At 48.9% G+C, this 26605-nt stretch overlaps 1 protein-coding gene across 3 annotated transcripts in view; it reads right to left on the bottom strand.

Moving 5' to 3' along the window:
* LOC129859789 (fibronectin type III domain-containing protein 3B-like) overlaps positions 1-26605 on the bottom strand; it is a 157031-nt gene that overhangs the window by 11182 nt on the left and 119244 nt on the right. For all 3 annotated transcript variants that reach the window (XM_055929906.1, XM_055929908.1, XM_055929909.1), the window contains 2 exons: positions 13969-14240; positions 5835-6059 (listed from right to left, as the gene is read on the bottom strand). In XM_055929906.1, the coding sequence (XP_055785881.1) occupies positions 5835-6059; positions 13969-14240 (497 nt within the window). The remainder of the gene's footprint in view (positions 1-5834; positions 6060-13968; positions 14241-26605) is intronic.

Here is a 26605-nt window from a genome sequence, read left to right on the forward strand (position 1 = left end):
ATAGCGAGAGAGGAAGAGAGATAGAGAGAGAGATGGAGAGAGAGAGAGAGATGGAGAGATAGAGAGATAGCGAGAGAGAGGAAGAGAGAGGAAAAGAGAGAACAATAAGGAGTCCAATAAAATGATGAAAGCACACTCTCATAAAGCGAGAAGGCAGTGGAAAGAGGTAGATGGGTAGGGAGGGAGGGAGGGAGGGAGGGAGGGAGGGAGGGAGGGAGGGAACGAGAGAAGAAGAGAGAGAACGAGAAAGGAATAGAGTGAAAGAGAGAAAGAGAGAAAAGGAAAAAGAAAAGGAGAGAGAGAGAAAGAAAGGGAGAGAGGAAGAGAGATAGAGAGAGGAAGAGAGAGAGAGAGGGAGAGAGAGAGAGATGGAGAGATAGAGAGAGAGATAGCGAGAGAGGAAGAGAGATGAAGAGAGATAGAGAGAGAGATGGAGAGAGAGAGAGAGAGATGGAGAGATAGAGAGAGAGATGGAGAGATAGAGAGATAGCGAGAGAGGGGAAGAGAGAGGAAAAGAGAGAACAATAAGGAGTCCAATAAAATGATGAAAGCACACTCTCATAAAGAGAGAAGGCAGTGGAAAGAGGTAGATGGGTAGGGAGGGAGGGAGGGAGGGAGGGAGGGAGGGAGGGAGAGCTTCGTTAGGCTAGAGGATATAGAAGTGTCTGAGAGTGACAGAGACATAACTTCACCTGAAGTCTTTATGGTAGGGGAGTGATGTGCACACGAACGCACACGCACGCACGCACGCACGCACACACACTTCTTTTAGGGTATATCAACTGTTGTTATGTTCTCTTTATTGCATATGTGCAGTAGGACCAGTTAATCCGGTGAACAGGAAAAGTCTCTGCCCAATGAAACATTCTGTTTTGACTCTCAGGACATTTCCATAATCATCAGTGCTGGCAGACCATGTTTGTGTGTGTGTGTGTGTGTGTGTGTGTGTGTGTGTGTGTGTGTGTGTGTGTGTGTGTGTGTGTGTGTGTGTGTGTGTGTGTGTGTGTGTGTGTGTGTGTGTGTGTGTGTGTGTGTGTGTGTGTGTGTGTGTGTAAATGATGAGTTATGACCCAGGGTTGTTTTGACAAGGCGGTTTGGCACAACCAGGGCCTAACAATTAACACACCACTTAGCCTGAAATACACAACACACACTCTGAGAACATTACACAGCAGGTACACAACACACACTCTGAGAACATTACACAGCAGGTACACAACACACACTCTGAGAACATTACATAGCAGGTACACAACAAACACTCTGAGAACATTACACAGCAGGTACACAACACACACTCTGAGAACATTACACAGCAGGTACACAACACACACTCTGATGACATTACAAAGCAGGTACACAACACACACTCTGAGGACATTACATAGCAGGTACACAACACACACTCTGAGAACATTACACAGCAGGTACACAACACACACTCTGAGAACATTACATAGCAGGTACACAACACACACTCTGAGAACATTACACAGCAGGTACACAACACACACTCTGATGACATTACAAAGCAGGTACACAACACACACTCTGAGAACATTACATAGCAGGTACACAACACACACTCTGAGAGACATTTCCATAATCATCAGTGCTGGCAGACCGTGTGTGTGTGTGCGTGTGTGTGTGTGTAAATGATGAGTTATGACCCAGGGTTGTTTTGACAAGGCGGTTTGGCACAACCAGGGCCTAACAATTAACACACCACTTAGCCTGAAATACACAACACACACTCTGAGGACATTACATAGCAGGTACACAACACACACTCTGAGAACATTACACAGCAGGTACACAACACACACTCTGAGAACATTACATAGCAGGTACACAACACACACTCTGAGAACATTACATAGCAGGTACACAACACACACTCTGAGAACATTACACAGCAGGTACACAACACACACTCTGAGAACATTACACAGCAGGTACACAACACACACTCTGAGAACATTACATAGCAGGTACACAACACACACTCTGAGAACATTACACAGTAGGTACACAACACACACTCTGAGAACATTACACAGCAGGTACACAACACACACTCTGAGAACATTACACAGCAGGTACACAACACACACTCTGAGAACATTACATAGCAGGTACACAACACACACTCTGAGAACATTACACAGCAGGTACACAACACACACTCTGATGACATTACACAGCAGGTACACAACACACACTCTGATGACATTACACAGCAGGTACACAACACACACTCTGATGACATTACATAGCAGGTACACCCCCATCAAAAGCCTAACAAAACACCAGCACCACGTATGATGGGATACAAAATGCAGATCTCTCTCTCTCTCTCTCTCTCTCTCTCTCTCTCTCTCTCTCTCTCTCTCTCTCTCTCTCTATGTAGGAGGAAGGGTGGCTACACGATGCGAGCTTCAAATGGACAAAAATAAAATCAGTTAGAGACAGGTGTGGAAACATGAGGATAAGAAGAGAGAGGGGGTGTAGTTCTTTCACTACATCTTACAGAGAGGGAGGAGAGGACAGACAGACAGACAGACAGACAGACAGACAGACAGACAGACAGGTGTCGGGACACCGCATGAGTTTGAGAAGGTCATTGTAGAAATGAAAACAATATTTGCTGTTTGGTCATTCAGTCTTTGTTTACTGCCAATAATACTGTCCTCCTCTCTCCTCATCCCCCCCAACTCTATCTCTCTCTCTCTCCCACTGCCCCTTTTCTCCTGCTCCTCTCTCTCTCTGGCCAGGTTTGTCTCTAATAGTGTCTGTGTATCTGGTTACCATAGCAATCTGTCAATTACAGAGATTCCAGGTAATTCAGCCCTAATACTGTCTGTTTAGGAGCGGCAGGGGAGAAGAGGGACTAGGAAAATGTGAGGAGGGTAGAGGAGAGTGGGTGTCCAATACTGCCAGTTAAATCCATTTAGCTCTGATGATGCCCTTTCTACCCTGCAGAGACACATGCAGAGAGAGAGAGGAGGTAGAGGCGGAGATAGATAGAGAGAGGGGGGATAGAGAGGAGGTAGAGGGGGAGAGAGATAGAGAGAGGGGGGATAGAGAGGAGGTAGAGGGGGAGAGAGATAGAGAGAGGGGGATAGAGAGGAGGTAGAGGCGGAGAGAGATAGAGAGAGGGGGGATAGAGAGGAGGTAGAGGGGGAGAGAGATAGAAAGAGGGGGGATAGAGAGGAGGTAGAGGGGGAGAGAGATAGAGAGAGGGGGGATAGAGAGGAGGTAGAGGGGGAGATAGAGAGGGGGGATAGAGAGGAGGTAGAGGGGGAGAGAGATAGAGAGGGGGATAGAGAGGAGGTAGAGGGGGAGAGAGATAGAGAGAGGGGGGATAGAGAGGAGGTAGAGGGGGAGAGAGATAGAGAGAGGGGGATAGAGAGGAGGTAGAGGGAAGAGAGATAGAGAGAGGGGGGATAGAGAGGAGGTAGAGGGGAAGAGAGATAGAGAGAGGGGGATAGAGAGGAGGTAGAGGGAAGAGAGATAGAGAGAGGGGGGATAGAGAGGAGGTAGAGGGGGAGATAGAGAGGAGGTAGAGGGGAAGAGAGATAGAGAGAGGGGGGATTTGAGAGGAGGTAGAGGGGGAGATAGAGAGAGGGGGGATAGAGAGGAGGTAGAGGGGGAGAGAGATAGAGAGAGGGGGATAGAGAGGAGGTAGAGGGGGAGATAGAGAGAGGGGGATAGAGAGGAGGTAGAGGGGGAGAGAGATAGAGAGAGGGGGGGGTCGAGAGGAGGTAGAGGGGGAGATAGAGAGAGAGAGAGGGGGGATAGAGAGTTTTTCCTGACCAGAAGACAAGGTTTGCTTGTAACTAGAACCCTGAGTTTTTCCTGACCAGAAGACAAGGTCAGCTTGTAACTAGGACCCTGAGATTTTCCTGGGCACAAGACAAGGTCAGCTTGTAACTAGGACCCTGAGTTTTTCCTGACCACAAGACAAGGTCAGCTTGTAACTAGAACCCTGAGTTTTTCCTGACCAGAAGACAAGGTCAGCTTGTAACTAGGACCCTGAGATTTTCCTGGGCACAAGACAAGGTCAGCTTGTAACTAGGACCCTGAGTTTTTCCTGACCAGAAGACAAGGTCAGCTTGTAACTAGAACCCTGAGTTTTTCCTGGGCACAAGACAAGGTCAGCTTGTAACTAGGACCCTGAGTTTTTCCTGGGCACAAGACAAGGTCAGCTTGTAACTAGGACCCTGAGTTTTTCCTGACCAGAAGACAAGGTCAGCTTGTAACTAGAACCCTGAGTTTTTCCTGGGCACAAGACAAGGTCAGCTTGTAACTAGGACCCTGAGTTTTTCCTGGGCACAAGACAAGGTCAGCTTGTAACTAGAACCCTGAGATTTTCCTGGGCACAAGACAAGGTCAGCTTGTAACTAGAACCCTGAGTTTTTCCTGGGCACAAGACAAGGTCAGCTTGTAACTAGGACCCTGAGTTTTTCCTGGGCACAAGACAAGGTCAGATTGTAACTAGGACCCTGAGTTTTTCCTGACCACAAGACAAGGTCAGCTTGTAACTAGGACCCTGAGTTTTTCCTGGGCACAAGACAAGGTCAGCTTGTAACTAGGACCCTGAGTTTTTCCTGACCAGAAGACAAGGTCAGCTTGTAACTAGGACCCTGAGTTTTTCCTGGGCACAAGACAAGGTCAGCTTGTAACTAGGACCCTGAGTTTTTCCTGACCAGAAGACAAGGTCAGCTTGTAACTAGAACCCTGAGTTTTTCCTGGGCACAAGACAAGGTCAGCTTGTAACTAGGACCCTGAGATTTTCCTGACCACAAGACAAGGTCAGCTTGTAACTAGGACCCTGAGTTTTTCCTGACCAGAAGACAAGGTCAGCTTGTAACTAGAACCCTGAGTTTTTCCTGGGCACAAGACAAGGTCAGCTTGTAACTAGGACCCTGAGTTTTTCCTGACCACAAGACAAGGTCAGCTTGTAACTAGGACCTTGAGTTTTTACTGACCACAAGACAAAGTCAGCTTGTAACTAGGACCCTGAGTTTTTCCTGGGCACAAGACAAGGTCAGCTTGTAACTAGGACCCTGAGTTTTTCCTGGGCAGGTCACGTTGCCAGCAATACTTCAGGGCCAAATAGGCGTACAGTATGTAATTCAATGAGAGCTGTCTGGTGGGGGGTGAAGGTATGGGTATGAAGGAGGAGAGAGGGAAGGGTATATACTCACCACCCCCCTTCCCTCTCTCCCTCCTTCCCTTCACCCTCTCTCCTTCCTTCCCTTCACCCTCCCTCCTTCCTTCCCTTCACCCTCCCTCCACTTTCCCTCCTTCCCTCGCTCCCCCCTTCCCTCTCTGCCTCCTCCCTCCCTCTCTACTTCCCTCACTCGTATTTATTTCTCTCCTTCCTTCAGACTGTTCTCTAATGGACAGCATGGTTGACCAGTTCATGGTTCTAATTAGTTCTGTAGTCTAGATGTTCTCATCGTGAGTTCTCCCTAGATCTACTGGTTACTGTCGTTTCCTCTACCTACCTACCTATCTCCCCCCACACACACACACACACACACACACACACACACACACACACACTCACTCACTCACTCACTCACTCACTCACTCACTCACTCACTCACTCACTCACTCACTCACTCACTCACTCACTCACTCACTCACTCACACAACGCGTTTTAAGTATTTTCCTTCAGTAGAATTGTGATATGTAATATGGTCATATGGTCATTTACCAGATGCTTTTATCTAGAACGTACATAACATTGAGCCATTGGAAACATTGGACGGTAGTAGCTGTGTGTGTGTGTGTGTGTGTGTGTGTGTGTGTGTGTGTACTCTACCTGTGGTTCTTGTCTTCCATCTGTAGTGTGTAGAACATGTCATTGGAGAGCAGAGAGCGGGTGTGTGTGTGTGCAGCGTTCTCCCCCCACTTCAGTTTCAGGCTCTGGGGGCCGGCAGCCGAACATTCCAAAGGAGGAGGGGCCGGAGGGAGGGGGCGTGTCCTAGCCACCAGGGGTGGGCTCAACGGGCCACAGCCAATGACATTCACCGCTTGGATCTGCACACTGAGAGAGAAAGAGAGAGAGAGGGGTTAGGATAAATTGAGTGTGTGAAAGTTAGTTTGTCCATAACCAGTTTGTGAGTGTGTGTGTGTGTGTGTGTTAGTATTTATAAGGGATCCCCATTAGTTCCTGCATCAGCTACTCTTCCTGGGGTCCAAACACATTCCATCACACATAAAACAGAAGATCAATCATGACATCATATAACACTATTACATCACTACACATCTACAGTACAAACTGTACTGTCTTTGTGTCTGAGTACTAATGTTGGTTAATAGCAGAAGAGAGGCAGCATTAGAGGTGTTATAATGATGGGTGTTTTCCTCTGTCCATTGAGTCATGACTGACCCCTAACCTCACCTAGCCGGCATCCATCTTACCCAGTCTGTCCTGACTGATATTTTCTGTTCCCCAAAACAAGTCACGCCTTGCAAAAATCTGCAAACCTTCAACAAATTCCCTGGTTTTCCTGAAATCCCGGTTGGAGGATTCCTGGAATCAGGGATCAGGGGGAAATAAGCAAGAAATCCGGAATTCTCCAACAGGATTTCGGGAGAAGCAGGGAATTTGCAACCCTAGTCATGCCTTTCAACACCATCCCTATGGAATAACTAGGAATAGAGAGGAATAGCAATCACATCAACCTCATTCATCTAGAGTCATCTCATCCAGTGTATTACAGTTATAACGCTGCATTAGATCTGTTCTAAGATCTGTTGTTACAGTTCCTTGACCTCTATGACCTCTATGGATAGCAATGGCCAGTCCTGAATGACACGGCAGGAATAGAATATGTCTGGTAAGATGAGGACTTACTGTGTTGTTGTTCCATCTATTTTCTGTTGTTTACTAGAGTCCCTCCACTGTCCTGTCTTCTTTTCCAGGAACCCCCCCCTCTCTCTCTGGACGATATTGCTTCCTTTCCCTCAATCTCTCCCCCCCCTCTCTCTCCGGACGATATTGCTTCCTTTCCCTCAATCTCTCCCCCCCCTCTCTCTCTGGACGATATTGCTTCCTTTCCCTCAATCTCTCCCCCCCCTCTCTCTCTGGACGATATTGCTTCCTTTCCCTCAATCTCTCCCCCCCTCTCTCTGTCTGGACTCTCTCTCTTTTTCTCTCTTTCTGTCTGGACTCTCTCTCTTTTTCTCTCTTTCTGTCTGGACTCTCTCTCTTTTTCTCTCTCTGTCGGGACTCTCTCTCTGTCTGGACTCTCTCTGTCGGGACTCTCTCTCTTTTTCTCTCTCTCTGTCGGGACTCTCTCTCTGTCTGGACTCTCTCGCTTTTTCTCTCTCTCTGTCGGGACTCTCTCTCTGTCTGGACTCTCTCGCTTTTTCTCTCTCTCTGTCGGGACTCTCGCTTTTTCTCTCTCTCTCTGTCTGGACTCTCTCTCTGTCGGGACTCTCGCTTTTTCTCTCTCTCTCTGTCTGGACTCTCTCTCTGTCGGGACTCTCGCTTTTTCTCTCTCTCTCTGTCTGGACTCTCTCTCTGTCGGGACTCTCGCTTTTTCTCTCTCTCTCTGTCTGGACTCTCTCTCTCTCTCTGGACTCTCTCTCTGTCTGGACTCTCTCTCTCTCTCTCTCTCTCTCTCTCTCTCTCTCTCTCTCTCTCTCTCTCTCTCTCTCTCTCTCTCTCTCTCTCTCTCTCTCTCTCTCTCTCTCTCTCTCTCTCTCTCTCTCTCTCTCTCTCTCTCTCTCTCTCTCTCTCTCTCTCTCTCTCTCTCTCTCTCTCTCTCTCTCCTCTCATTACCTTAATTATTTTACTGTCTGACATTTACCAACAGTAGCCTTTCCCTGATGACACACACGCACACACACACTCACTCACTCACTCACTCACTCACTCACACACACGAACACACACACACACATGTTATAGTTACTCCAACACACAAAACAGAAAGTGTGGAAGATGACGAGAGAGAAGAGGAGAGGGGAGAGAATGAAAGAGAGAGAGGGAGGGAGAGTTAGATGGTGAAGATGAGAATAGTTTTGAGTATCAGATAATTAAATCTATCCTTCCTCTGGTCCTCTTTGTTTTATCCTTGTTAAATCAGAAACACTAAAACAATGTCTGAGACACTAAGATGAACAAACACTTTCCTATCAAAAAAAGAGAATGAGTTTTTCCACTGATCGCCCTATCGAGTGTCTTGATATGAGTTGGAATCAGTATCCAGGGGTAATGGACTGTAACCAATCAGATGGAGTGATTGATGGATACACATGCAAATGCACACACATACATAAGAGGGACAGTATTATCCAATCAGTAGTGTTATTCTAACTCAACTAGGTAAGAAAAACAGTGACATGGTGACAATAACAGCCACACACACACACACACACACACACACACACACACACACACACACACACACACACACACACACACACACACACACACACACACACACACACACACACACACACACACACACAGATCTACAAACACTTGCTAACATGAATAGACACACACACCCATTGAAACACACTTTACTCATTGTCTCACAGAATCACAAACACTTACTGAGAACAATAACCAATCACACAACTCTCTTTCTTAATTCCTAGAAACACACGGTATGATTGCTGCTGACAGTGTTGCTAACAGTGCTGCTGACAGTGTTGCTAACAGTGCTGCTGACAGTGTTGCTAACAGTGCTGCTGACAGTGTTGCTAACAGTGTTGCTAATAGTGCTGCTGACAGTGCTGCTGACAGTGCTGCTGACAGTGCTGCTGACAGTGCTGCTGACAGTGTTGCTAACAGTGTTGCTAATAGTGCTGCTGACAGTGCTGCTGACAGTGTTGCTAATAGTGTTGCTAATAGTGCTGCTGACAGTGCTGCTGACAGTGTTGCTGACAGTGCTGCTGATAGTGTTGCTAACAGTGCTGCTGACAGTGCTGCTAATAGTGCTGCTGACAGTGCTGCTGACAGTGCTGCTGACAGTGTTGCTGACAGTGCTGCTGATAGTGTTGCTAACAGTGCTGCTAAGAGTGCTGCTGACAGTGCTGCTAAGAGTGCTGCTGACAGTGCTGCTGACAGTGCTGCTGACAGTGCTGCTGATAGTGTTGCTAACAGTGCTGCTAACAGTGCTGCTAACAGTGTTGCTAATAGTGCTGCTGACAGTGCTGCTGACAGTGCTGCTGACAGTGCTGCTGACAGTGCTGCTAACAGTGCTGCTGACAGTGCTGCTGATAGTGTTGCTGATAGTGTTGCTAACAGTGTTGCTAACAGTGCTGCTGACAGTGCTGCTGACAGTGCTGCTGACAGTGCTGCTAAGAGTGCTGCTAACAGTGCTGCTGACAGTGCTGCTAACAGTGCTGCTGACAGTGCTGCTGACAGTGCTGCTAAGAGTGCTGCTGACAGTGCTGCTAAGAGTGCTGCTAACAGGGCTGCTGACAGTGCTGCTAAGAGTGCTGCTAAGAGTGCTGCTGACAGTGCTGCTGACAGTGCTGCTGACAGTGCTGCTAAGAGTGTTGCTAACAGTGCTGCTAACAGTGCTGCTGACAGTGCTGCTAACAGTGCTGCTGACAGTGTTGCTGACAGTGCTGCTGACAGTGTTGCTGACAGTGTTGCTGACAGTGCTGCTGACAGTGCTGCTGACAGTGCTGCTGACAGTGTTGCTGACAGTGCTGCTGACAGTGTTGCTGACAGTGTTGCTGACAGTGCTGCTGACAGTGTTGCTGACAGTGTTGCTGACAGTGCTGCTGACAGTGCTGCTAAGAGTGCTGCTAAGAGTGCTGCTGACAGTGTTGCTGACAGTGCTGCTAAGAGTGCTGCTAACAGTGCTGCTGACAGTGCTGCTAAGAGTGCTGCTAACAGTGCTGCTGACAGTGCTGCTGACAGTGCTGCTGACAGTGCTGCTAAGAGTGCTGCTAACAGTGCTGCTAAGAGTGCTGCTGACAGTGCTGCTAAGAGTGTTGGTAACAGTGCTGCTGACAGTGCTGCTGACAGTGCTGCTGACAGTGCTGCTAAGAGTGCTGCTGACAGTGCTGCTAAGAGTGCTGCTGACAGTGCTGCTAAGAGTGCTGCTGACAGTGCTGCTAAGAGTGCTGCTGACAGTGCTGCTAAGAGTGCTGCTGACAGTGCTGCTAAGAGTGCTGCTGGCAGTGCTGCTAAGAGTGCTGCTAATAGTGCTGCTGACAGTGCTGCTGACAGTGTTGCTAACAGTGCTGCTGACAGTGCTGCTAACAGTGTTGCTAATAGTGCTGCTGACAGTGTTGCTAACAGTGCTGCTGACAGTGTTGCTAACAGTGCTGCTGACAGTGCTGCTAAGAGTGCTGCTAAGAGTGCTGCTGACAGTGCTGCTGACAGTGCTGCTGACAGTGTTGCTGACAGTGCTGCTGACAGTGCTGCTGACAGTGCTGCTAACAGTGCTGCTGACAGTGCTGCTGACAGTGCTGCTAAGAGTGCTGCTGACAGTGCTGCTGACAGTGCTGCTGACAGTGCTGCTAAGAGTGCTGCTAACAGTGCTGCTAAGAGTGCTGCTAACAGTGCTGCTAAGAGTGCTGCTAAGAGTGCTGCTGACAGTGCTGCTGACAGTGCTGCTAAGAGTGCTGCTAACAGTGCTGCTGACAGTGCTGCTAACAGTGCTGCTGACAGTGCTGCTGACAGTGCTGATAACAGTGCTGCTAAGAGTGCTGCTGACAGTGTTGCTAACAGTGCTGCTGACAGTGCTGCTAAGAGTGCTGCTGACAGTGCTGCTAAGAGTGCTGCTGACAGTGTTGCTGACAGTGCTGCTGACAGTGCTGCTAAGAGTGCTGCTAAGAGTGCTGCTGACAGTGCTGCTGACAGTGCTGCTAAGAGTGGTGCTAAGAGTGCTGCTGACAGTGCTGCTGACAGTGTTGCTGACAGTGTTGCTGACAGTGCTGCTGACAGTGCTGCTGACAGTGCTGCTGACAGTGCTGCTGACAGTGCTGCTGACAGTGTTGCTGACAGTGTTGCTGACAGTGCTGCTGACAGTGTTGCTGACAGTGTTGCTGACAGTGCTGCTAAGAGTGCTGCTAAGAGTGCTGCTAAGAGTGCTGCTGACAGTGTTGCTGACAGTGCTGCTAAGAGTGCTGCTAACAGTGCTGCTGACAGTGCTGCTAAGAGTGCTGCTAAGAGTGCTGCTAAGAGTGCTGCTGACAGTGCTGCTAACAGTGCTGCTGACAGTGCTGCTGACAGTGCTGCTAAGAGTGCTGCTAACAGTGCTGCTAAGAGTGCTGCTGACAGTGCTGCTAAGAGTGTTGCTAACAGTGCTGCTAAGAGTGCTGCTGACAGTGCTGCTAAGAGTGCTGCTGACAGTGCTGCTAAGAGTGCTGCTAACAGTGTTGCTAACAGTGCTGCTGACAGTGCTGCTAAGAGTGCTGCTGACAGTGCTGCTAAGAGTGCTGCTAAGAGTGCTGCTAAGAGTGCTGCTGACAGTGCTGCTAAGAGTGCTGCTGACAGTGCTGCTAAGAGTGTTGCTAACAGTGCTGCTAACAGTGCTGCTGACAGTGCTGCTAACAGTGCTGCTGACAGTGCTGCTAAGAGTGCTGCTAAGAGTGCTGCTGACAGTGCTGCTAAGAGTGCTGCTAACAGTGCTGCTAAGAGTGTTGCTAACAGTGCTGCTGACAGTGCTGCTGACAGTGCTGCTGACAGTGCTGCTAACAGTGCTGCTGACAGTGCTGCTAACAGTGCTGCTAAGAGTGCTGCTGACAGTGCTGCTGACAGTGCTGCTAAGAGTGCTGCTGACAGTGCTGCTAAGAGTGCTGCTGACAGTGCTGCTAACAGTGTTGCTTACAGTGCTGCTGACAGTGCTGCTGACAGTGCTGCTAAGAGTGCTGCTGACAGTGCTGCTGACAGTGCTGCTGACAGTGCTGCTGACAGTGCTGCTGACAGTGTTGCTAATAGTGCTGCTGACAGTGTTGCTAACAGTGTTGCTAATAGTGCTGCTGACAGTGCTGCTGACAGTGCTGCTGACAGTGCTGCTGACAGTGTTGCTGACAGTGTTGCTAACAGTGTTGCTAATAGTGCTGCTGACAGTGCTGCTGAAAGTGTTGCTGACAGTGCTGCTGATAGTGCTGCTAACAGTGCTGCTAACAGTGTTGCTAATAGTGCTGCTGACAGTGCTGCTGACAGTGCTGCTGACAGTGTTGCTAACAGTGCTGCTGACAGTGCTGCTGACAGTGTTGCTGACAGTGCTGCTGACAGTGTTGCTGACAGTGCTGCTGACAGTGCTGCTAAGAGTGCTGCTAAGAGTGCTGCTGACAGAGCTGCTGACAGTGCTGCTGACAGTGTTGCTGACAGTGCTGCTAACAGTGCTGCTGACAGTGCTGCTAACAGTGCTGCTGACAGTGCTGCTGACAGTGCTGCTAAGAGTGCTGCTGACAGTGCTGCTGACAGTGCTGCTGACAGTGCTGCTAAGAGTGCTGCTGACAGTGCTGCTAAGAGTGCTGCTAACAGTGCTGCTAAGAGTGCTGCTAAGAGTGCTGCTAAGAGTGCTGCTGACAGTGCTGCTGACAGTGCTGCTAAGAGTGCTGCTAACAGTGCTGCTGACAGTGCTGCTAACAGTGCTGCTGACAGTGCTGCTGACAGTGCTGCTAACAGTGCTGCTAAGAGTGCTGCTGACAGTGTTGCTAACAGTGCTGCTGACAGTGCTGCTAAGAGTGCTGCTGACAGTGCTGCTAAGAGTGCTGCTGACAGTGTTGCTGACAGTGCTGCTGACAGTGCTGCTAAGAGTGCTGCTAAGAGTGCTGCTGACAGTGCTGCTGACAGTGCTGCTAAGAGTGCTGCTGACAGTGCTGCTGACAGTGCTGCTGACAGTGTTGCTGACAGTGCTGCTGACAGTGCTGCTGACAGTGTTGCTGACAGTGTTGCTGACAGTGCTGCTGACAGTGCTGCTGACAGTGCTGCTGACAGTGTTGCTGACAGTGCTGCTGACAGTGTTGCTGACAGTGTTGCTGACAGTGCTGCTGACAGTGTTGCTAAGAGTGCTGCTAAGAGTGCTGCTGACAGTGTTGCTGACAGTGCTGCTGACAGTGCTGCTAAGAGTGCTGCTAAGAGTGCTGCTGACAGTGTTGCTGACAGTGCTGCTAAGAGTGCTGCTAACAGTGCTGCTGACAGTGCTGCTGACAGTGCTGCTAAGAGTGCTGCTGACAGTGCTGCTAAGAGTGCTGCTGACAGTGTTGCTAACAGTGCTGCTGACAGTGTTGCTGACAGTGCTGCTAACAGTGTTGCTAACAGTGCTGCTAACAGTGCTGCTAACAATGCTGCTGACAGTGCTGCTGACAGTGCTGCTGATAGTGCTGCTAACAGTGTTGCTAACAGTGCTGCTAAGAGTGCTGCTGACAGTGCTGCTGACAGTGCTGCTGACAGTGCTGCTGACAGTGCTGTTGACAGTGCTGCTAACAGTGCTGCTGATAGTGTTGCTAACAGTGCTGCTGACAGTGCTGCTAAGAGTGCTGCTGACAGTGCTGCTGACAGTGCTGCTAACAGTGCTGCTGACAGTGCTGCTGACAGTGCTGCTAACAGTGTTGCTAACAGTGCTGCTGACAGTGCTGCTGACAGTGCTGCTAACAGTGTTGCTGACAGTGCTGCTGACAGTGCTGCTGATAGTGTTGCTAACAGTGCTGCTGACAGTGCTGCTGACAGTGTTGCTGACAGTGCTGCTAACAGTGCTGCTGATAGTGTTGCTAACAGTGCTGCTGATAGTGTTGCTAACAGTGCTGCTAACAGTGTTGCTAACAGTGCTGCTGACAGTGTTGCTAACAGTGTTGCTGACAGTGCTGCTAACATCATCTTAGATGCAATCTCAATTACAACCATGAACATTCTGCTGGGACTGGAAACAGTTTGTGTGTGTGTGTGTGTGTGTGTGTGTGTGTGTGTGTGTGTGTGTGTGTGTGTGTGTGTGTGTGTGTGTGTGTGTGTGTGTGTGTGTGTGTACCTGTACTGGCTGTCTGGCTGAAGGTCAGTGATCAGGTGACTGGTTTCTGTTTCCACGGTAATGAGTTGATCGTCCAGACTGATGATGTAAGACGTTATATCCGCCCCATTACAGTTAGGCTCCTCCCACTTCAGGAAGAGGCAGGTGGAGGGGGACTGATCTGATTGGAGCTGGTCAAGCAGGAAGAAAGAAGAGACTGCGTCGGGATTAGTCGCTGGAGTCTGGAAGGTCTTCTGTTCACTGTAAGGCCCCGCCCCCGCTTGGTTCACCGCCTGGAGAGGTAGAGAGTGAGAGAGAGCGAGAAAGAGAGAGACAGAGAGACCGAGAGAGAGATTTGAGTTTTAAATCATCTTTATTGGGTCTGAGACCCAGCTAGAACCGTCACTGTACAACAGTCTGTGGTCATGATCCTGGAAGAACTGTCCACCAGGCCTTGCCCACCCTCATGCAGTGGCAGGTACAGGGCTGCAGGTTTAATCCAGTTGTCCAGACCAGAAGAAATTGACAAGGATCCTCTGAAGCTCTTGTATCAGACCCCCCGGTGGCTGTAAAATCATTAGTGTGTGCCACAGGGTAGAGGCAGCAAGATTATTAGCTACCAGTACTCTTCCCCTATAAGGCAGCTGGGGCAGCACCAATTTCCACCTTGATATTCTGGCACACCCTTTCTCCACTACACCCTCCCAGTACACCCTTTCTCCACTACACCCTCCCAGTACATCCTTTCTCCACTACACCCTCCCAGTACACACTTTCTCCACTACACCATCCCAGTACACCCTTTCTCCACTACACCCTCCCAGTACACACTTTCTCCACTACACCCTCCCAGTACACCCTTTCTCCACTACACCCTCCCAGTACACCCTTTCTCCACTACACCCTCCCAGTACACCCTTTCTCCACTATACCCTCCCAGTACACCCTTTCTCCACTACACCCTCCCAGTACACACTTTCTCCACTACACCCTCCCAGTACACCCTTTCTCCACTACACCCTCCCAGTACACCCTTTCTCCACTACACCCTCCCAGTACACACTTTCTCCACTACACCCTCCCAGTACACCCTTTCTCCACTACACCCTCCCAGTACACCCTTTCTCCACTACACCCTCCCAGTACACCCTTTCTCCACTACACCCTCCCAGTACACCCTTTCTCCACTACACCCTCCCAGTACACCCTTTCTCCACTACACCCTCCCAGTACACCCTTTCTCCACTACACCCTCCCAGTACACACTTTCTCCACTACACCCTCCCAGTACACACTTTCTCCACTACACCCTCCCAGTACACACTTTCTCCACTACACCCTCCCAGTACACCCTTTCTCCACTACACCCTCCCAGTACACCCTTTCTCCACTACACCCTCCCAGTACACACTTTCTCCACTACACCCTCCCAGTACACCCTTTCTCCACTACACCCTCCCAGTACACCCTTTCTCCACTACACCCTCCCAGTACACACTTTCTCCACTACACCCTCCCAGTACACACTTTCTCCACTACACCCTCCCAGTACACCCTTTCTCCACTACACCCTCCCAGTACACCCTTTCTCCACTACACCCTCCCAGTACACACTTTCTCCACTACACCCTCCCAGTACACACTTTCTCCACTACACCCTCCCAGTACACACTTTCTCCACTACACCATCCCAGTACACACTTTCTCCACTACACCCTCCCAGTACACACTTTCTCCACTACACCCTCCCAGTTCTTTTTCTGAAAGACATCAGAGCCTAGAAAAACCCCAAAGTCTTCATCCCATCTCTGCCCCACTGAAGCCCCCTGGTAACCGTGGAGTGGACCCTATCTGCAGCCCCCTGGTAACCGTGGAGTGGACCCTATCTGAAGCCCCCTGGTAACCATGGAGCGGACCCTATCTGAAGCCCCCTGGTAACCGTGGAGCGGACCCTATCTGAAGCCCCCATGGTAACCGTGGAGCGGACCCTATCTGAAGCCCCCTGGTAACCGTGGAGTGGACCCTATCTGCAGCCCCCTGGTAACCGTGGAGTGGACCCTATCTGCAGCCCCCTGGTAACCGTGGAGCGGACCCTATCTGAAGCCCCCTGGTAACCGTGGAGCGGACCCTATCTGAAGCCCCCATGGTAACCGTGGAGCGGACCCTATCTGAAGCCCCCTGGTAACCGTGGAGCGGACCCTATCTGAAGCCCCCATGGTAACCGTGGAGCGGACCCTATCTGAAGCCCCCATGGTAACCGTGGAGCGGACCCTATCTGAAGCCCCATGGTAACCGTGGAGCGGACCCTATCTGAAGCCCCCATGGTAACCGTGGAGCGGACCCTATCTGAAGCCCCCATGGTAACCGTGGAGCGGACCCTATCTGAAGCCCCCTGGTAACCGTGGAGCGGACCCCATCTGAAGCCCCCCTGGTAACCGTGGAGCGGACCCTATCTGAAGCCCCCATGGTAACCGTGGAGCGGACCCTATCTGAAGCCCCCATGGTAACCGTGGAGCGGACCCTATCTGAAGCCCCCATGGTAACCGTGGAGCGGACCCTATCTGAAGCCCCCTGGTAACCGTGGAGCGGACCCTATCTGAAGCCCCCCTGGTAACCGTGGAGCGGACCCTATCTGAAGCCCCCCTGGTAACCGTGGAGCGGACCCTATCTGAAGCCCCCCTGGTAACCGTGGAGCGGACCCCATCTGAAGCCCCCATGGTAACCGTGGAGCGGACCCTATCTGAAGCTCCCTGGTAACCGTGGAGCGGACCCTATCTGAAGCCCCCTGGTAACCGTGGAGCGGACCCTATCTGAAGCCCCCTGGTAACCGTGGAGCGGACCCTATCTGAAGCCCCCATGGTAACCGTGGAGCGGACCCTATCTGAAGCCCCCTGGTAACCGTGGAGCGGACCCTATCTGAAGGTGACCTGCCCACAGCGATTCACTCTTTTCCCAATTGACTCTAGCTGAGGAGGCCACCTCATACACCGTGTTTGAGAGAACCTTAACATCTTCATCCCCTGTAATAAAAACTGTCAGGTCATCTGCATATGCAGACAGTGCTATCGTGGGACGCTTCATTACTCCTGGCACAGAGAAACAAGTAAGCCTCGCTCTTAAAAAACAAACCATTGGTTCAATTGCCAGACAATATAACTGTCCTGAAATTGGGCATCCCTGCCTAATACCGCTATGGACGGGGATGGGCAGCTCAAATCACCCCCCACCTTCACCATACATGAGGCCCTAGTACAGTAAACTCATCCAGTAAAGACCAAAAAAACTCCCCAAGAACAAGTACTGGTGGTCCACACGGTCAAAAGCCTTCTCCTGATCCAAAGAAAGTAAACCCACATTCACATCAGACAGTTTACAAATGTCTAAAACATCTCTTATTAGAAACGAGTCATCAACGATAGAGTGGTCAGGTCCACAGTAAGACGGGTCCTTGTGGACCAACAGCACCCGATGCTCTTTCAACCTGTTTGAGAAACATTTATATACAATTTTATATTATGCGCACAGCAATGCAACAGGTCGCCAATTTGTTATAAGAGCCAAATCCCCCATTTTTGGCAACAGTGAAAGCACCGCACGTTGACAGGATACAGGAAGAGAACCCTCATGAAAAGATTCACACACCACTTCATAAAAATCCCCCCCAATAGACCCCCAAAAGTGCTTATAGAACTCAGATGGTAAACCATCGATGTCAGGGGCTCGGCCTGATGAGAGCTGCATAACTGCTGTGGACAGCTCCTGCAGTGTAATGTCAGAGTCCAATGCGACTCTCTGCTCAGGTCCCAATTGAGGAAGACCGTGTAACAACTGTTCAGTACACAGAGAGTCACAATCCTCCGCCTTATAGAGGGCAGAGTAGAAATCCACGGCATGTTGACGCATTTCACTGTCATCCGTGGTCACCTTCCCATCAGAGAGACGAAGGCAGACCATCTGTTTGCGTTGCAATGTCGACTGTCCTAGTGGTTAAAAAAAAAGCGCTAGAAGCATCCATATCCTTGAGGGAAGCGAAACGAGACCTAATCAAGGCACCTTTCACTCTTTCATGCAGAAACGACCTCAGTTCATGTCTCTTGTCCTGTAAGTTCATGACTAGTCCAGGGTCATTCTGAGTGAGCAGCTTCAATATAATAGATTTGATGTCCTGTTCAAGGGCCTTGATAGTCTCTTTAACTTCAATTTGAGACAGAGCAGTATACTGTTGACAAAACAATCGTATTAGGGTCTTCCCAACCTCCCACCATTGTCTCAAGGACTCAAAATTCCCTTTTGTAACCCTCCATTTTCCCCAAAACAACAAAAACCTTTCACAAAACATGACATCATGTAACAACTTAACATTAAATACCAGTAAGGTGATGACCTTTGTGGACAAGTGAATATCAACAGTAACAATATGGTGATCAGAGAAACCCACAGGAGCAATATCACACCTTCCAACCCTACTACAGTAGTGATCAGATACATACAACCTGTCTAACCTTCCAACCCTACTACAGTAGTGATCAAATACATACAACCTGTCTAACCTTCCAACCCTACTACAGTAGTGATCAGATACATACAACCTGTCTAACCTTCCAACCCTACTACAGTAGTGATCAGATACATACAACCTGTGTAACCTTCCAACCCTACTACAGTAGTGATCAGATACATACAACCTGTGTAACCTTCCAACCCTACTACAGTAGTGATCAGATACATACAACCTGTCTAACCTTCCAACCCTACTACAGTAGTGATCAGATACATATAACCTGTCTAACCTTCCAACCCTACTACAGTAGTGATCAGATACATACAACCTGTCTAACCTTCCAACCCTACTACAGTAGTGATCAGATACATACAACCTGTCTAACCTTCCAACCCTTTTGCATTCCTTACTCTCCACACATCAGAAAGCTCAAACTCAGTTAATAGACTAGACAGGCAAGTGGCTGACCGCAGGTTAGGTTCTTCAGCGGTGCGGTCAACAGTAAAATCCACTGTACAGTTCCAGTCCCCCCCTAAAACCACACACCCCTCTTGGTCACACTGTCTTAAGGTTTCCTTTATTTGATCAAATACAGCAATACGCTCTGTACGCTCATTAGGAGCATAAACATTCCAAAAAATTTAATAAAATACAGAACATCCACCTTGACCAATAAAACCCGACCCGTGACAATCTCTGTTGTAGATACCACAGTCACCCCTAAGCCTGAGGAAAACATAATTGCCCCCCCAGCACTAAAATTAGTACCATGACTGAGTATATGCTGCCCCTCCCACCACATACCCCAGTCAACCTCATTATCCTCATCACTATGTGTCTCTTGTTTTATTACTTCTAATAGCCAAGCCCTCTAATGGGGGAAGGCCTGTCCCTTCCCTCATTAATATTGAGAGAACCTCCCCTTAGTACCTCCATATAGAAAAGAGAAAGGAGAAGCAGAAGAAACCACAGAGAAACCAGACAAGGAGAAAAAAACACCCTAAGAGGCATGATCATCATCATTGTTGTAATTTTCTCTTAAACGGACTACGTTTCCCACCACCTTTTGCTGCAGTGACAGCAGTAGCTAATTTCCTCAAGTGAAAACGCTTCTTCTCACTCAACTGGTCTAACCCCACCGTCTTCTGTAACATCGCAGCTGATCTCACATGCTTATCAACATCAAAAAAATAGGCCAATTTCTCAGATTTCCTAGAAGTCTGACCCAGGAACCCATTTACCTCCTCTAGACTGTAAACTAAGTCTTCATCAGCTGCTGTCGTATCAGGAGAGATATCCATATCCTTCTCTTGATCCTCCTCAACTGAGGCCACAGACAACTGACTCCCCTCTACCACATCCCTCTCAACACTCCGCACTTGCACCCCATCACTCGTACCAGGCATCTCCTCCACTACCTGGGAGACTAGCTCCACATGAACACCCTCCTGTACCCCATTACTCGTAGTGGGCATCTCCTCCACTACCTGGGAGACTAGCCCCACCTTAACCCCCTCCTCTACCCCATTACTCGTAGTGGGCATCTCCTCCACTACCTGTGAGACTAGCCCCACCTTAACCCCCTCCTCTACCCCATGCCTCGTAGTGGGCATCTCCTCCACTACCTGGGAGACTAGCTCCACATGAACCCCCTCCTGTACCCCATTACTCGTAGTGGGCATCTCCTCCACTACCTGGGAGACTAGCCCCACCTTAACCCCCTCCTGTACCCCATTACTCGTAGTGGGCATCTCCTCCACTACCTGGGAGACTAGCTCCACATGAACCCCCTCTTGTACCCCATTACTCGTAGTGGGCATCTCTTCCACTACCTGGGAGACTAGCTCCACATGAACCCCATCCTGTACCCCAGCACTCGTACTGGGCACCTCCTCACCAGTCTGAAGAAATGGCTCTTCAGATCCATCCTTACCTTCTACAAAAATATTTTGCTGTGGCATAGCATTCTCCTCTGGTACAAGTTGCAACTCCGTGCCCTCAACACGGACAACTTGTTCCTCAGCAACAGGTGCTTTTGGCTGCTCAACCACTGTCGGCCCACCTCTCCCTACATCAGTTTGCCCAGGCGTTACGAGGACCACCTGCGCCCCTCCCTCCGCCTTCTCCCTTTTTGGACAAGCATGTCGCTTATGGCCAACATCACCACACTCAGAACACGGTTGACTACCCGTACTAATATAGTCTGTTGTCATACTTGAATTTAAACGATAACTCTAAAGTCTGCTCCGGTGAGCCCAAAAACATAAACACCTGTCGCCGAAACGACATAACCTGTTTCAAAGCCGGGTGTTTGCAACCCAACGGAACAATCTTAATTGAACTTGAAAACTTCCCAAACCGCAATAACTCGCACTCCAATAGCTCATTGGAAATAAACGCCGGTACATTAAAAATCGTTACCCTTGTTGACGGAGAAAAAAGCGCCGTAACTTGAATAAACATTCCTTTAAGAAGTACACCATGCTCAACCATACGATCTACAAGACGCTCTTCTTTAAGAAGTACACCGTGCTCAACCATACGATCTACAGGGCGCTATTCTTTAAGAAGTACACCATGCTCAACCATACGATCTACAAGACTCTCTTCTTTAAGAAGTACACCGTCTTCAACCATACAATCTACAAGATCTCTTCTTTAAGAAGTACACCATGCTCAACCATACGATCTATAAGACTCTCTTCTTTAAGAAGTACACCGTCTTCAACCATACAATCTACAAGATCTCTTCTTTAAGAAGTACACCATGCTCAACCATACGATCTACAAGATCTCTTCTTTAAGAAGTACACCATGCTCAACCATACGATCTATAAGACTCTCTTCTTTAAGAAGTACACCATGCTCAACAATACGATCTACAAGACTCTTCTTTAAGAAGTACACCATGCTCAACCATACGATCTACAAGACTCTCTTCTTTAAGAAGTACACCATGCTCAACCATACGATCTATAAGACTCTCTTCTTTAAGAAGTACACCGTGCTCAACCATACGATCTATAAGACGCTCTTCTTTAAGAAAAACCACCACCGCTTTATTCATCCGTGACGCATAAGCAACATTCTCATATCCTACCTTCTCTCCTACGGCGACCAGAAACTCCTCCACCGTGACAGTAGCTTCAGTAACACACCTAAAGCCGTGCCAAAGTGACAGGGAGGGCGTCCCCATGTGGTTCGCCACCCCCGCCAAAACCAGGGTAATTTCAACACAAAAAATTCTACCACAACTAAATAAAAAGAATGATAACCTTAATCATGCATAGGATGAAAAAAAAAGATTGCACCAAGATAAGGAAACGTAAAAGAAAAAACAAGATATCTAACTCTACACACCACTCACACCACACCACAACTACACACCACACCACAATTCCCAGCATGCACCAAACACTCCCAGCATGCAGAGAGAGACAGAGCGACAGAGAGAGACAGAGCTGTAGTGTCTGATTTTTAAATGGCTTATTACCTTACTCACAAATAAAGAGATATCATTAAGTGGCCTGACAAACACACACACACTGCTAATGTTGTTATTGTCCTATGTGACCTCTCTAGTAAAGAAATCAGCCATAAAATCAACTAGAAAATAAATCAGGAGTCCTACAACAGGGCAGTGTGTGTGCGAGAGGGTGTGTGGTGTGTGTCTACATACGTGTATGTGTGTGGGTACGTGTGAGAGCAGGGTGCATAAACTACAATCTATCAAGCTCAACCTTTCCTTGACCTTCACAGACAGCTTGACAGTCAGCTCTAGAGCCCAATCACCTTATTATAAGATGTTGTTAGAGAATGTACATGTGTGTGTAGTCTACAGCAGTAGTGTGTGTGTAGTCTACAGCAGTAGTGTGTGTGTACCTGTAGTCTACAGCAGTAGTGTGTGTGCGTGTGTGTGTAGTCTACAGCAGTAGTGTGTGTGTAGTCTACAGCAGTAGTGTGTGTGTGTGTAGTCTACAGCAGTAGTGTGTGTGTGTGTAGTCTACAGCAGTAGTGTGTGTGTGTGTAGTCTACAGCAGTAGTGTGTGTGTGTGTGTGTGTGTGTAGTCTACAGCAGTAGTGTGTGTGTGTACCTGTAGTCTACAGCAGTAGTGTGTGTGTGTGTGTGTGTGTGTGTGTGTGTGTGTGTGTGTGTGTGTGTGTGTGTGTGTGTGTGTGTAGTCTACAGCAGTAGTGTGTGTGTGTGTAGTCTACAGCAGTAGTGTGTGTGTGTAGTCTACAGCAGTAGTGTGTGTGTGTAGTCTACAGCAGTAGTGTGTGTATATACCTGTAGTCTACAGCAGTAGTGTGTGTATATACCTGTAGTCTACAGCAGTAGTGTGTGTGTGTAGTCTACAGCAGTAGTGTGTGTAGTCTACAGCAGTAGTGTGTGTGTGTAGTCTACAGCAGTAGTGTGTGTGTGTACCTGTAGTCTACAACAGTAGTGTGTGTGTGTGTGTGTGTGTGTGTGTGTGTGTGTGTGTGTGTGTGTGTGTGTGTGTGTGTGTGTGTGTGTGTGTGTGTGTGTGTGTAGTCTACAGCAGTAGTGTGTGTGTGTGTAGTCTACAGCAGTAGTGTGTGTGTGTAGTCTACAGCAGTAGTGTGTGTGTGTGTAGTCTACAGCAGTAGTGTGTGTGTGTAGTCTACAGCAGTAGTGTGTGTGTGTAGTCTACAGCAGTAGTGTGTGTGTGTAGTCTACAGCAATAGTGTGTGTGTAGTCTACAGCAGTAGTGTGTGTATATACCTGTAGTCTACAGCAGTAGTGTGTGTGTGTGTAGTCTACAGCAGTAGTGTGTGTGTGTGTGTAGTCTACAGCAGTAGTGTGTGTGTGTGTAGTCTACAGCAGTAGTGTGTGTGTGTGTAGTCTACAGCAGTAGTGTGTGTATAGTCTACAGCAGTAGTGTGTGTGTGTGTGTGTGTGTGTGTGTGTGTGTGTGTGTAGTCTACAGCAGTAGTGTGTGTGTGTGTGTGTAGTCTACAGCAGTAGTGTGTGTGTAGTCTACAGCAGTAGTGTGTGTGTGTGTGTGTGTGTGTGTGTGTGTGTGTGTGTGTGTGTGTGTGTGTAGTCTACAGCAGTAGTGTGTGTGTGTGTGTGTGTGTGTGTGTGTGTGTGTGTGTGTGTGTGTGTGTGTGTGTGTGTGTGTGTGTGTGTGTGTGTGTGTGTGTGTGTGTGTGTGTGTGTGTGTGTAGTCTACAGCAGTAGTGTGTGTGTGTGTGTGTGTAGTCTACAGTAGTGTGTGTGTGTGTGTAGTCTACAGCAGTAGTGTGTGTGTGTGTAGTCTACAGCAGTAGTGTGTGTGTGTAGTCTACAGCAGTAGTGTGTGTGTGTAGTCTACAGCAGTAGTGTGTGTGCGTAGTCTACAGCAGTAGTGTGTGTATATACCTGTAGTCTACAGCAGTAGTGTGTGTGTGTAGTCTACAGCATTAGTGTGTGTGTGTGTAGTCTACAGCAGTAGTGTGTGTGTGTGTAGTCTACAGCAGTAGTGTGTGTGTGTGTAGTCTACAGCAGTAGTGTGTGTGTGTGTAGTCTACAGCAGTAGTGTGTGTGTACCTGTAGTCTACAGCAGTAGTGTGTGTATACCTGTAGTCTACAGCAGTAGTGTGTGTGTACCTGTAGTCTACAGCAGTAGTGTGTGTGTACCTGTAGTCTACAGCAGTAGTGTGTGTGTACCTGTAGTCTACAGCAGTAGTGTGTGTATATACCTGTAGTCTACAGCAGTAGCGTGTGTGTGTGTGTATATACCTGTAGTCTACAGCAGTAGTGTGTGTGTGTGTACCTGTAGTCTACAGCAGTAGTGTGTGTATATACCTCGGGTGATGTGAGGGTAAACCCAGGCCCTGCATGTCCCCAGTCACCCTCATTTGTTGACTTCTGTGATCGAAAAAGCCTTGGCCTCATGCATGTCAACATCAGAAGCCTCCTCCCTAAGTTTGCCTTACTCACCGCTTTAGCACACTCTGCCAACCCTGATGTCCTTGCCGTGTCTGAATCCTGGCTTAGGAAGGCCACCAAAAACTCTGAGATTTCCATACCCAACTATAACACTTTCCGTCAAGATAGAACTGCCAAAGGGGGAGGAGTTGCAATCTACTGCAGAGATAGCCTGCAAAGTTCTGTCATACTTTCCAAGTCTATGCCCAAACAGTTCGAACTTCTAATTTTAAAAATTAATCTCTCCAGAAATAAGTCTCTCACTGTTGCCGCCTGCTACCGACCCCCCTCAGCTCCCAGCTGTGCCCTGGACACCATCTGTGAATTGATCGCTCCCCATCTAGCTTCAGAGTTTGTTCTGTTAGGTGACCTAAACTGGGATATGCTTAACACCCCGGCAGTCCTACAATCTAAGCTTGATGCCCTCAATCTCACACAAATCATCAAGGAACCCACCAGGTACAACCCTAAATCCGTAAACATGGGCACCCTAATAGACATTATCCTGACCAACTTGCCCTCCAAATACACCTCTGCTGTCTTCAATCAAGATCTCAGCGATCACTGCCTCATTGCCTGTATCCGCCACGGGTCCACGGTCAAACGACCACCCCTCATCACTGTCAAACGCTCCCTGAAACACTTCTGCGAGCAGGCCTTTCTAATCGACCTGGCCCGGGTACCCTGGAAGGATATTGACCTCATCCCGTCAGTTGAGGATGCCTGGTCATTCTTTAAAAGTTACTTCCTCACCATATTAGACAAGCATGCTCCGTTCAAAAAATGCAGAACCAAGAACAGATATAGCCCTTGGTTCACTCCAGACCTGACTGCCCTCGACCAGCACAAAAACATCCTGTGGCGAACTGCAATAGCATCGAAGAGCCCCCGTGATATGCAACTGTTCAGGGAAGTCAGGAACCAATACACGCAGTCAGTCAGGAAAGCAAAGGCCAGCTTTTTCAAGCAGAAATTTGCATCCTGTAGCTCTAACTCCAAAAAGTTCTGGGATACTGTAAAGTCCATGGAAAACAAGAGCACCTCCTCCCAGCTGCCCACTGCACTGAGGCTAGATAACACGGTCACCACTGATAAGTCCGTGATAATCGAAAACTTCAACAAACATTTCTCAATGGCTGGCCATGCCTTCCTCCTGGCGACTCCAACCTTGGCCAACAGCCCCGCCCCCCCCGCTGCTACTCGCCCAAGCCTCCCCAGCTTCTCCTTTACCCATATCCAGATAGCAGATGTTCTGAAAGAGCTGGAAAACCTGGACCCATACAAATCAGCTGGGCTTGACAATCTGGACCCCCTATTTCTGAAACTGTCCGCCGCCATTGTCGCACCCCCTATTACCAGCCTGTTCAACCTCTCCTTCGTATCATCTGAGATCCCCAAGGATTGGAAAGCTGCCGCTGTCATCCCCCTCTTCAAAGGGGGAGACACCCTGGACCCAAACTGTTACAGACCTATATCCATCCTGCCCTGCCTAGCTAAGGTCTTCGAAAGCCAAGTCAACAAACAGATCACTGACCATCTCGAATCCCACCGTACCTTCTCCGCTGTGCAATCCGGTTTCCGAGCCGGTCACGGGTGCACCTCAGCCACGCTCAAGGTACTAAACGATATCATAACCGCCATCGATAAAAGACATTACTGTGCAGCCGTCTTCATCGACCTGGCCAAGGCTTTCGACTCTGTCAATCACCATATTCTTATCGGCAGACTCAATAGCCTCGGTTTTTCTAATGACTGCCTTGCCTGGTTCACCAACTACTTTGCAGACAGAGTTCAGTGTGTCAAATCGGAGGGCATGTTGTCCGGTCCTCTGGCAGTCTCTATGGGGGTACCACAGGGTTCAATTCTCGGGCCGACTCTTTTCTCTGTATACATCAATGATGTTGCTCTTGCTGCGGGCGATTCCCTGATCCACCTCTACGCAGACGACACCATTCTGTATACTTCCGGCCCTTCCCTGGACACTGTGCTATCTAACCTCCAAACGAGCTTCAATGCCATACAACACTCCTTCCGTGGCCTCCAACTGCTCTTAAATGCTAGTAAAACCAAATGCACGCTTTTCAACCGTTCGCTGCCTGCACCCGCACGCCCGACTAGCATCACCACCCTGGACGGTTCCGACCTAGAATATGTGGACATCTATAAGTACCTAGGTGTCTGGCTAGACTGCAAACTCTCCTTCCAGACTCATATCAAACATCTCC

The sequence above is a fragment of the Salvelinus fontinalis genome, chromosome 7 (assembly GCF_029448725.1).
Source record: "Salvelinus fontinalis isolate EN_2023a chromosome 7, ASM2944872v1, whole genome shotgun sequence".
Classification (NCBI taxonomy): domain Eukaryota; kingdom Metazoa; phylum Chordata; class Actinopteri; order Salmoniformes; family Salmonidae; genus Salvelinus; species Salvelinus fontinalis.